This window comes from Gadus morhua, chromosome 12 (genome assembly GCF_902167405.1).
Source record: "Gadus morhua chromosome 12, gadMor3.0, whole genome shotgun sequence".
NCBI lineage: Eukaryota > Metazoa > Chordata > Actinopteri > Gadiformes > Gadidae > Gadus > Gadus morhua.
This window is the reverse complement of record NC_044059.1, coordinates 7978115-7990740: the sequence shown is the minus strand read 5'-3', so window position 1 is coordinate 7990740 and position 12626 is coordinate 7978115. Positions and strand designations below refer to the sequence as shown.

At 43.9% G+C, this 12626-nt stretch overlaps 2 protein-coding genes across 4 annotated transcripts in view; one reads left to right on the top strand and one right to left on the bottom strand.

The window, feature by feature from the left end:
• The window catches only part of atp13a3 (ATPase 13A3), a 116015-nt gene that overhangs the window by 95075 nt on the left and 8314 nt on the right, over window positions 1-12626 (bottom strand). For all 3 annotated transcript variants that reach the window (XM_030372978.1, XM_030372976.1, XM_030372977.1), the window contains 2 exons: window positions 11577-11663; window positions 11112-11285 (listed from right to left, as the gene is read on the bottom strand). In XM_030372978.1, coding sequence (XP_030228838.1) covers window positions 11112-11285; window positions 11577-11627 — 225 coding nt within the window. In that variant the 5' untranslated portion in view covers window positions 11628-11663. The remainder of the gene's footprint in view (window positions 1-11111; window positions 11286-11576; window positions 11664-12626) is intronic.
• LOC115555924 (uncharacterized) lies at window positions 1781-9747 on the top strand. Its single transcript, XM_030372972.1, has 4 exons — window positions 1781-8604; window positions 8801-8908; window positions 9034-9095; window positions 9204-9747. The coding sequence occupies exon 1, from the start codon at window positions 1817-1819 to the stop codon at window positions 7607-7609; it is 5793 nt and encodes a 1930-aa protein (XP_030228832.1). The 5' UTR covers window positions 1781-1816; the 3' UTR covers window positions 7610-8604; window positions 8801-8908; window positions 9034-9095; window positions 9204-9747.

Below are 12626 nucleotides of genomic sequence, written 5' to 3'. Positions count from 1 at the left end.
ACCATTTGTATTGCAGTCCTTCTATTATATACTGGGCAGTGTTTGTAACTGACATTAGTTAACAGATTCTTTTCTTGTGTGTATGTCTGCCTTTTATCATTATAACTAAGTACTGTGTATACCAGCCAATGTTGACAGAGACATGCTGAGCAGATTCATGCAATTAATTTAATTAAGTTAATGTTTGTTTTCTTTTCTTTCCGGTTTAAACACTGTACATGAACAAAGAAGACGTCTATTGGCCCTGCAGCCTGCTGTTTTTTTACCATCCAAACCCCCCTACCCCATCTTTCTCGCTACCCCCAAACCCCATCTCCTCTTATGGCGTTTTTGATGTCTCTTTTTTGAGACCGCTCAGTAAAACGGCTTGCCTATCCTCTACCTGTCTCTACCCTATTTCTCTCTACCTTATTTACCGCTATCATTACGGCATTCTCATTTCTAAAGTACTTGAAATGAACAAAAAAAACGAACTTGAAAAACCCTGAGCCAATGAAAAACCCAGAGCCATTGAAAAAAACCCAGAAACTTGAAAAAAAAAAAAAATCTTTCTTTTTGAAATAGAAAGTACCATCTCACTACAAACTGGTTTGTTTTGAGAAATCTCCTCCTGTACCTATTGTCACACTCTGTACCTACTGTCACACTCCCTGTAGTTCACGCTGAAGAGATGCCAAAGAAAAGCAAAAGATCCCAAGCGGCTAAAGTAAGGTGGAGTAAGTCTGGTGAGTTTCCGCTCAAAACACAAGCTGAACATGTGCAGAATTGTGATCCTGACAGCAACAGAGAAGTACATTTTCCTGACCATTCTCATGCTAATGTGACATGTGTGTTAGCATCCTACAGTCAGAGCCATCATAGATATATTGATTCAAAAAACAGTCAGTGCACCTGTAACTCTGTGACATTTCTAGCTTTCCTGCACGAGTTACATCACCTGCAAAGCGCAGACCTTGATCAGATTTTGGATCGCGGCCATGCAATGTATGCCCTTACACTGGGACAGTTATGTGTCGATGGAACAATGGTGCATGGACACTTGAATATACAGGAACTCCCTGAGATTGTTTTTGGCCAAAGACAGCAGCATGTGCTGACAAAGTGTAACTCAATGTATGGAACGTTTGTATCTTCTCCTGAAGTAGGCGAATACCTCAACCTTGCAGCGAGACTTCAGTGCTTGACCTCTGACGTGAACTCCGCTCTGCTGGTAATGACCTCTCAGTGCATCGCTGTTTTCCGAGACCGGCATGGAAGGTATGGCTATTTTGACCCACACTCTAGACGACCTGATGGATTTCCCTCTGGCCCAGATGTACCCGGCACAGCTGTCATGTTGACTTTCACGCATTTAAATGACCTGGTAAAAAAGTTGATCGCAAGCTTTACTATGTTAGGCTCCAGCCCTTATGCACCATATGAGCTCGTTCCTGTGCTTTTTAACAGTGAGGATGAATTCTCTTTGGATGGAGTTTTGGCAAATGTAGACTCTAATGCAGATACTGCTGAGTGCACTCCCTGTGATGAAATATCAGACGCAATTGAACTCATGCACGTTTGTAGCGGTGAAGTTACGGTGGAATGCGATACATCTGACAAACCCCAACAGATGCCAAATCTATCAAAATATTCAAAAGGAAAAAGGGTAAAGTTCGAAAAAAGATTAAAGGCTTCTGAGGTGACGAAAGCTAAACATAGCAAAAATGTTGAAACTGCAAAACAAAAAAAATATAGAAAAGAGAGGGAAAGGTATGCTAAAGATAAATATGTTGACAAAAAGAGATCCTGTGAAACCAACAGTTACAGAAAAAAAAAGATGTCTTACATAGCCACTCGCTATCAAAGAGACTCTAACTATAAGCAGAGGCAGAGGTCATATATAAGAAACCGTTACAGGCAAGACAAAAGCTTTAACCAGAGGCAGAGGTCAAATATCAGAAACCGTTACTGGCAAGACAAAAGCTTTAACCAGAGGCGGAGGTCATATATCAGAAACCGTTACAGGCAAGACAAAAGCTTTAATCAGAGGCAGAGGTCATACACCAACACCCGCTATCGCTTAAATGCTCATTTCAGGCAAACCCGAAAGTCTTATATTACCAATCGTTATGCAAACGACCCTGCATTCAGATCCAAACAGAAAGAAACGATGAGACGACGCATGCGCGATAAATACAGTAACAACCATTCGTTTGGCATGACTTACAACATGTATTGTGCAATGAAAATAAGACAAAAGTACAGAAACGTAATCAGAAGACCCAACCAAGTGGATGACAGTCGGCCGAACCAAATGGATAACAATGTGATCAGGGATGCTATTGAGGTTTTTCGATCCAACATCAAAAATGGGCCGACCTTTGCGTGTACAGTTTGCCACCGTGCGTTGTTTGCAAATCAAGTGCGATACTGCGATAGGTCAAAGTATACTCAGAACACAGATGTTGTTGAAACCTGCCTTACAGGGAAGTTTGTTCACGTTTGTAACGATTCTTGTGAAAATCCAGAGCAGTGCAATGTACCAAATGAGAGAAAGAGAGAGTGGATCTGTCACTGTTGTCACGAACATCTTAAAAATGGCCGCATGCCACAACTCGCCATCGCAAATAATTTACAGCTCGCAGATATTCCACCTGAACTGTGTGACTTAAACATATTGGAGAGACATCTCATTAGCAAATACATCACGTTTGCCAAAATAATCCCGCTTCCCAAAGGTCAACAACGAGCCATTCATGGCAATGTAATATGCGTCCCATCAGAAGTGCAGGAAACAGTCAATGCCTTGCCCAGACTTAGAAGTGAATCTCAAGTCTTGAGAGTGAAGCTAAAGAGACGTTTGTGTTATAAAGGTCATCAGCTATTCCAAACTGTAACCTGGACTAAACTAGTGAGGGCTTTGCTTAAGCTTAAAGAGGTCCATCCACAGTACAACGACATAACCATCAGAGATGAGGCTGAATTATGCGATCCAACTCTAGATGAGGACGAAGACACTGAAAACATAGATGACACAAATTTTAATGCTGAAGATATGATGGAAATCGACAGCTTTGAGAACGGTGCACTTTGCGAGGCAGAACCTGAAAACAATGAACAGGCTATTGATTCAATTGAATTAAGTCAGCAGTCAAACAGCAATCAACAGGAGGGTGATGAACCTAATGGCGGCATTGCTCTCGAGTCATGTCTGCAGCCAACTGACATTTCAGAGGAAATTTTGAGCTTTAGCGAAGGAATATATTCGGTTGCGCCCGCTGAAGGAAACAAACCAGTAAGCTTTTTCAAAACTCCTAACCTTGAGGCGATGGCTTTCCCCGTTCAGTTTCCGACGAGCAAAAACACAATCGATGAAGAGCGTCCGAAGAAATTAACTCCCTGCAGTTATTTCAAAAGTAGACTGAGCTGCATCGACGACCGTTTTGCAAGAGATACAAACTATTTGTTCTTTGCACAGTTTGTACAAGAAATATATCAGGCCACCTCCAGCATGTCAATACAATTGCGCAAAGGAAAACCATATACCCGCGACGGTCGCAAAATAAACAATGCAATGTTGCAAGACAAACACGAGGTTGAAAAACTGGTACGTAACAAAGACGCAATTCGATTCATGAAAGTTTTGCGAGGCAGCCCCGCCTACTGGCAACAAACTACCAAAGACTTGTTTGCGATGATAAGGCAATGTGGAACGCCGACTTTCTTTTGTACATTTTCTGCAGCCGAAATGCGCTGGAAAGAAATAATTACCGCTATTAAAACTCAACAAGGCGAACAAGTGAATTTCGATGAGCTCGACTGGTCGTCCAAATGCGATATTTTGCGAAGTAATCCTGTGACAACGATGCGCATGTTTGACAAACGCGTTGAAGCGCTGTTCAGAGATTTGATCATGTCACCTGCACAACCCATCGGCAAAGTCGTTGATTACTTTTACCGTTTAGAATTTCAGCACAGAGGTTCCCCTCACATACATTGTCTCATTTGGATAGAAGGAGCGCCAGTGTTTGAGGAGGACTCGGATAAGACGGTTTGCGATTTCATTTCCAAATACATCACCGCCGAGATGCCTGATCCAAACACGCAACCTGAACTTCACAAAAAAGTTAGCGGGGTTCAAATGCACAGCAAGACACACTCAAAGACGTGTATTAAATATCTCGGTGCCAACTGCCGTTTTGGATTTCCGAAATTACCTTCCCCCGAGACGATGATAGTAAGATCTGAAGAATGTGACGGTGAAGATGAAAGAACGTCGGTGGCGACAAGAAAGCTCACAGCACTAAACCGGTTGCTTAACAATCCCGAGAGCGAATCTCTGAGTTTAGAGCAGATATTGTCCTTGTGCGATCTTACAGTTGACCAATACCAGGATTGTCTCCGTGTTAAGGCAAAAAAAAGTGAGGTGGTACTAAAGCGTGATCCCAAAGAAGCTTACGTAAACGGCTATAATCCAACACTGCTCTTAGCGTGGGACGCAAACATGGATATACAGTATATTCTAAACCCGTACTCTTGCATTGCCTATATCTGCAGCTACATCAGCAAGGCCGAGCACGGTTTAAGCGAATACCTTAAGACAATGATTGAGAACTCAAATCATGAAAATCTCAATGAAAGTGACGAGATGAAACAAGTGATGCAGGCGTACTCCAAAAAAAGAGAGGTCAGTGCTCAAGAGTGCGTCGCTCGTGCATGTAGTCTGAACATGAAACGGTGTTCCCGCAGCGTGATATTTGTACAGACCGATGACAACCCGCTGAAAATGAGTTATCCCATGTCGCACCTAGAGAACAAAACACCAGACTCGGTTAATGTGTGGATGACAGGCTTACCCGACAAGTACAAATCGAGACCAGAATCGCCAGAGTTTGAGTCAATGTGTTTGGCTGATTTCGCTGCCACTTGTAGAATTGTCTATGGCAAACAGGCCCAAGGTGCAAAAGCTATTCCCCTGCTCAATGAAATGGGATTCGTTCAGAAGAGAACAAAGGATAAGCCCGCTGTCATCAAGTATTACCATGTCTCGCAGGAAAAGAAACCTGAGCAATTTCACGGCACATTGCTAAAGCTTTACCTGCCTTATCGCTCAGAGACACAGCTCAAGTCCATAAACTTCCCCACTTACAAGTCCTTCCATGACCATGCAGGCGTTCAGCTACCTGGTTCACAGTACGCCGAGCTAGTGTCTGACATTGTGAAACGAAACCGAGAGAAATATGAGAAACACAGGGAAGACATCGATAGTGCCATCGCAGAGTACGAACAGAATGGTTGCATAAGAAACGAATGGTGTAATCTGGCTCCTGAATGTGAACTGCAAAGGTTAGAGTGCATTGAAGAACTTGACGCGAGACCAGCCGATGAGGATAACGTCCAAGAGAATGTGCCAGACTACAACCTTAGGTCAGAAAATAGACCAGAAGGTGCCATCATGAGTGAAGCCCCTGAGATGGATCCGACAGTGTTGAAAGAAATGTATCGAAGCTTAAACCAAAAGCAGGCGTCTGTTTTCTATGCCGTCAGAGACTGGTGCATAAAGCGTGTCTGTGGTTCAAATGAAGAACGGTTCTTCTATTATATCAATGGCGGTGCAGGAACAGGCAAGTCCCACCTTATCAAATGCATCCACGCAGAAGGATCCAAAATATTGTCTCGACTTCCCCGTAACGCAGAAGAAGCCGACATTTCCAAACCTTCCGTACTCCTCACGGCTTTCACTGGTACTGCGGCGTTCAACATATCCGGCGTGACATTGCATAGTCTCTTCAAGCTACCGAGAAATTTAAAGCCTCCTTTCCAAGGCCTTGGCAATAAACTAGACGAAGTCAGGGCAGATCTTTCAAATGCTGAGATACTAGTCATTGATGAAGTATCTATGGTCTCAAAGTATCTGTTTGCCTACGTAGACATGCGATTGAAACAAATTAAGGGAAATCAAAGACCTTTTGGTGGAATGTCAGTTCTCGCCGTCGGAGATTTTTATCAACTTCCCCCGGTCAGACAGTCGAAACCGCTGTGCGTGTACGATCCCACTCGAATCGACCTCTGGCGTGACCAATTTCAGATAATCACATTGACGGAGATCATGCGCCAGAAAGACGATGTCGCTTTTGCCGAGACGCTAAACCGCATCCGCGTCAAAGAGAAAGATGATGTATTGTCAGGACAGGACAAAGCTTTGCTCTCACAGGCTGTCACGATTCCAGCACTCTGTCCAAAAGACATACTGCATATTTTTGCCACAAACAAACAGGTTGATGCCCATAATTCAACAACGCTAGCGCTGTTTCACTCGGACATCATGAAGATAGATGCCCACGACTATAAGAAAGATCCCAAAACTGGAAGAATGGCAAAACAAGCTACACCTTTTCACGGGAACAACCGAGAGCTCGCTGACTCATTGAAACTTGCCATTGGTGCACGCGTCATGCTTACCAGAAACGTCAATGTTCAGTCTGGTCTGTGCAACGGAACTTTTGCGTGTATTGCGGAAATAGTGATCAGTGACGACGGTCCACATGTCAGTAAACTCGGTCTAGAACTGGATGTGTCGAGAAATCCCAACAATGTAAGTGCAGCTGACAATATTGTGTACATTGAGAGAGACGAAGAGAATCTGAAGCAAAGGGGAGTGGTTCGCAGACAGTTTCCTCTTAAACTTGCGTTTGCGTGTACAATACACAAGGTTCAAGGTATGACCAAATCCTCAGCAGCAGTATCGCTAAAACACATCTTTGAACCCGGCATGGCCTATGTGGCTCTCAGCAGAGTAACTTCCCTCAGTGGACTACATATTCTCGATTTGGATGAGAAAAAAATATATGCCAATCCAGAAGTTCACACAGGTCTTGCGAGCATGACAGAAGCTTCACTTCAGCAAATTATGCCTCTATTTCATATCTCGGCGACATTAAACCGACAGGACGTTCTCACCGTCATCCATCATAACACCGAAGGACTACCGGCTCACGTCGCTGACATCAAAAGTCATCATGAACTTTGTCTCGCAGACGTCCTCTGTCTAACAGAAACACACCTGCAAGGATCTTTTGTTTCCGAAAGTATCAACTTGGAAGGTTACACGTTGTTTCACCGTAATAGGAATGTCTCTTACACAAACTGCCCTCACATTTCAAACAAAAATGGTGGCGGAGTTGCTATTTATGTGAGAAACCACATCCGAGTCAGTGAAAAACGCTACATACAGAACGCTACAGATATCGAGTTTACCGTCATTAAACTAGAAGCCCCGTTCATTGCGCTGATTGCTGCCGTCTACAGGCCTCCGAGCTACAGTGTGCACTTATTTCTAAAAAATTTGCAAAGCCTTTTAGATTCACTCGAAGTCATGGATCATCACCCAATCATAGTGTGCGGAGACTTCAATGAAAATCTGTTGTCCGGTGCAAACAAGCCGATTTATGAACTGTTTCGTGCTAAAGGTTACGCGCAACTTATCACCGCTGCTACCACGGATAAAAATACACTGTTGGACAGCATTTACATCTCCCGACCGCAGCGATGTCTCCATTCTGGTGTCCTACAATCGTATTACAGCTACCACAATCCTGTTTACTGGACACTAACATCAGAAAATGTATAAATATCAATTAAGTGTCAAACAACAAAGCATTGTGAAATGCATTGATCGTTGCAAATTGAGTTCATGAGATAAAACAGATTAAAGTTAAAGTTAACAGTTATTCATTTTTTCTCAAAATATCACTCAAACAAAAATATCACTCAAACAAAAATATCACTCAAACCAAATATCACTTGAAAAATACTGAAATTAGTTAATGGGTGGGATTGTCCTGTCAGCCAAGCTGCAACATCTGCCTGGCTGAGGGAGGGAGGGATGGAGGGACAATCTCATCTAAAAAAGCAAATTGATTTCATGCGATGAAACAGATTAAAGTTAGATTAAAGTCATTCATTTTTTCTCGAAATAAGCAAATTGATTTCATGCGATAAAACAGATTAAAGTTAGACTAAAGTCATTCATTTTTTCTCGTAATATTACTCAAACAAAAATATCACTCAAACCAAACATACGAAAAATACTGAAATTAGTTAATGGGTGGGATTGTCCTGTCAGCCAAGCTGCAACATCTGCTTGGCTGAGGGAGGGAGGGATGGAGGGACAATCTCACCTAAAACAGTCCAAAAAAAATTCAAACAAATGTAAAAATGGTTTAAAATAAATATTATATTGTTCTGGGCGGCAAAGTTAAAATGATCCACACATAGCAAACTAAAGGAAGTTGAGCTTTTAATATGATCCCTTTTAATATCAGCCTTGATATCACATAAAATAGAATTTTACACGTCCCAGATTCTTACAGGGCTTCAGGAAACGCAGGTAAGTACCTTGTAACTCGTGGAATTGTAAGGATTTGTTATCGCTCCTGCAGCACTGCTACTTCACTGTACTTAAAACATTATTTTGTCTTTGAGTTTGTCGTTATGAGTGGCTCCCAGCTGTCCGGAGGGAGGCCCTGGATCTCAAAAATATCACCAGTGGACCAGGCACCCCCCCCCCACAAACCGTGTGCTTCGCAAAAAGCCGGACAGACAACAAGCCTGACAGACAGAGAGGTCAGAGAGGGACCAATCAGTGGTCATCATTGTCCTTTACAGTTCTCTGCAATGGTGACATGTACGTCACTATGTATTTCTAATATAAATGTTGTATGACTCTTATAATGGTTCTGTAATGGTTTGATTGTTATCGGTTTTCCTCATCTATCCATTGTAAGATGAATAAAACATGCACATTTGGATGTGATTTCAGGCTATGGGAGGGGTTGAAGATGGACCTGGAATGGATGGGCCTAGTGACACTGGCGAGGCCGAGTGCAGAAGCGACATTCAATCATTTTGAGATGGACCCGAGCATTTTGTAAGTACAATTTATAAATTGAATTGCATGCACACCATAAACAGTTGATGGAACTTATAATGTGAAAACCATGTATGTGACTAATTGCTGCTGCTCTTTTCTCACTTGGCCTGTGTCGGGTTGAGGGTCTGCATGGAGAGTTCAACTGAAGTGAATCAGTAGCAGCTCTACTCTGCGACTCATATCTGTAAGTAGAGTTTATTCTTAACGTTTGGACTCGTGTCTTCTGTTGGTGATTAAATGCACAGTTGGTTCATGTTGTTTTATCGTAACATTTTCCTTTCTATCTTTACAGCAGTCTACTTTGAAAGAGTCTACTTCTTCTGCAAATGGAGAGTTCAACACAACAAAGACACGACTGTTGCTGTCAGTCATCCAGCTGGAGACAGGACTCACTTCCAAAGCAAAGAAAGGATTTTCTGCAGAACTCCCGATGCAAACCCCAAAGACAGCTAACCCCTTCTTCAGGACCAAGAACAGGTTAACTCCAGGCAGTCACTGCCCTTTGTCACCTGGCTACTCACTGGCGAGTCACTCATGAACCAGAGACTCCCAAAACCCTCCCACTAACCACATACACACACACACACGTGTCGCATGCTCAGCCGTCCTGGTAGGGGATCTCTCTTTGACTTGGCCTACCTAAAGGTTTCTCCTTTTTCCCCTAATAAGGGTTTTAAAGAGTTTTTCCTTTAATGCTTGGAGAGTCTAAGGCTGATGATGCAAGACACACAAATGTGTGATAGTCTGATGGGACCCAAAGTTGAGCTTTGTTTTCATGTTAGTTTTATGCTTTGATATTTTCATGTAATAAAATGTAAATGAAGTGACTAAAAAAATGTATCATGTCTGATTAACCAAGAGGTACGTGGGCATTACAAATGGTTTGACTCAAAGGTTTACATGGTGGAGCATGTCGTAGCAACTCAAGTAATCAACTGAGTGTGAGGGAGCTATTTCTGTAGGTACAAGCTTATTGCAACCTCACATCTTGTGCGCATTATTCAACATTTCCAAACTTTTCAAAGTCTTAATATTCATTTGTTAATTCAATTTAGCTTCAGTTCTTCTAAATTCAGAATCATTCAATTGTTCAGTCCCATTCAATCGTAATTATTATTATTCCTAGATTCAGTGTCTTCATTCTACAGACTTCATTCTACCTTCAAAATGTTCAGCAGATTTCCTAGATTCAGCGTCTTCATTCTACAGGCTTCATTCTACCTTCAAAATGTTCATCAGATTTCCTAGATTCAGCGTCTTCATTCTACAGGCTTCATTCTACCTTCAAAATGTTCATCAGATTTCCTAGTTTCATCGTCTTCATTCTACAGGCTTCATTCTACCTTCAAAATGTTCAGCAGATTTCCTAGATTCAGGGTATTGATTCAACATGCAGCTTCAGCAGTAGAGCGGAGCATTTCAGCGGCAGCAGATTTTAGCAGCATGACTTCAAAACCATTCAACTCATTCATAGTTAATTCTACAGACTTCATTCTACATTCAAAATGTTCAGCAGATGTCCTAGATTCAGGGTATTTATTTTTCAACGTGCAGCTTCAGCAGTAGAGCGGAGCATTTCAGCGTTAGCATTCACACCGCAATACCTTCAGGGATTGCAATTCTAGTTTTTGTTATGTTTGTTTTGGGAATCAGTTCTCGTCGTTCACCTTCGGGATGTTTACGTAGCTGCCGCGGCGATCGACATCCGGCCTACCATGAGGGTACTGTCGGCGGTGGAAACGCTCGGTGGAAACGAGGCATTTAAAGGCTCCGCTGGGCTCACGCTTGGCCGTTTCAGATGGTAGGCGACTTTCCGCTCGCGCTGTCGGTTGGCCACGCGGCTTCAAGAGCGCGCGCATGCGTTCGACGAGCACGGAAGCGACAGTTCCACGGGAGTGCGCCCACTTGTCGTGCCGCCTGACAGAATGCTGCGCCTTCTCTCTGTCCGCTCGCCTCTCCATTGAGAATGTATTAGCAGGCGCTACAAGGACCCCCCCCCCCAAATGTTTTCTCAACGGATCTCCACGAATCACACAAGTGGTCAATTTTGTCTTCAAAACGGCGAATTTCGCCGAAAGGTAGTTTGCATGCCTGTATTAAATAGACCTCCACATCAAACCAGACCTCCACCCAACCCCAGCCCTCCCCTTCCCCCCCCCCCCCCCAGCGATGGAGTGACCCCCGGGGGGGCCTTGCTCACCGTGCTGCGGAGGAGCACCACCTCGGCGTCCTGCGCCGTGGTGCGGGTGCAGGTGGACCTGACGCACCACTCGGGCAGCCAGTAGAGCAGCAGCAGGAGGAAGCCCCCCGTGGACAGCACGGCCAGGCCCACCACGGCCAGGCGCCAGCGGGAGAGGCGGAAGCCCTGCAGCTCCTAGGGGACCGGGGGGGGGGGGGGGGGGGGGGGGGGGGGGTCAAAAGGTCAGAACCGGAGGCCGACAAGCGCATGGACACGAGGAGGTTGGATTTGATGTAGGCGTGTGATGGGGCACACCTTGGATAGGCAGCTTGGGCTACGAGAGCCGGAACAAAACAACAGAATACAGGACAGCCATGCTAGATGTATGGTCCTTGTATGATCATTAAAGGATACCAAGAAATACAACTTATTTAAAGGAGGTTAGGATTATGTAGAAGGAAGTCAAATGAAACAAAGCGCCCTTACCATCTCATCCTCTTCTCCTCTGTTGAGGATCTTGGCGTTTTCCTGCTCCATGCTGTCAACGCTTGCAAAGTCCCACCCTCCGAGTCACTGCCAACAAGACGGATCGTATAATCAGGCTCAGGTTCTAAACTAGAGATGGGTATCGATAGCCGGTCCCAACTGGGACCCGGGAAGCATTTTCACAAAGCCCGGACCTCAACAAGCTGGGACAAGCTGATACATTTATCACTCACTACACTACACTACAAGATTTGATGCAGACGCGGATCACAGCAACACCAATAGAAATCAAAGCAAGGGTTCGATTTTTCATGGCTTAAGCTAGCGAATAAATCAGTTTCACCGATCACAATCAGTTCTCTAATATTGTTTATCCAGAAGGCAACAACAATTTGCCTGACCACGGGCAATAAAAGTGTTCTGAACATTACAACTTTTCATTAACTTAGACTAAATGACATGAACATCTTCCAGATGCACACTATGTTCAGCAATCACGGACCAGACAGAGCGGAGATGATGAACATTGCAGTAGGTTTGAACCAGCAGTGGTGCAAAGGGAAGCAAATCCACAGATGGACAATATCCGGACATGATATTTAAGTGTTTCGATTTCAACAGCAGTCACAGCAGCAAACAGCCTCCAGGAGGTTGAGTACATGGATTAGACACATCCAGTACCTGTTCAAACATGAATCAATCGTATTCATTTACATGGCATGCAAAATGCTGCCTCCCATGGCCCACTCAAACAGAAATGTGTCCGGTACGAGAGCTTGTATATCTAAAGTTGTCCCTCAAACTGCACAGCCATTTTGCCCATTATCCGAGTCACATACAGGGTGTATAGAGCCCCTTTACCACTGGACAAAAAAACAACTTACGCCCACTAACATCTGGCTTTCGTATTTACTGTGAAAGGTTACAATCGATATTCATTCCCGGGGACAAATGACTCTACAGTCATTGTAGTCAGGGGTACTTATCAGCTCCAGCTCCGATCATCGTTGAGGGAAACGTGACACTCCGGTGGACATTATATGCAAAAGC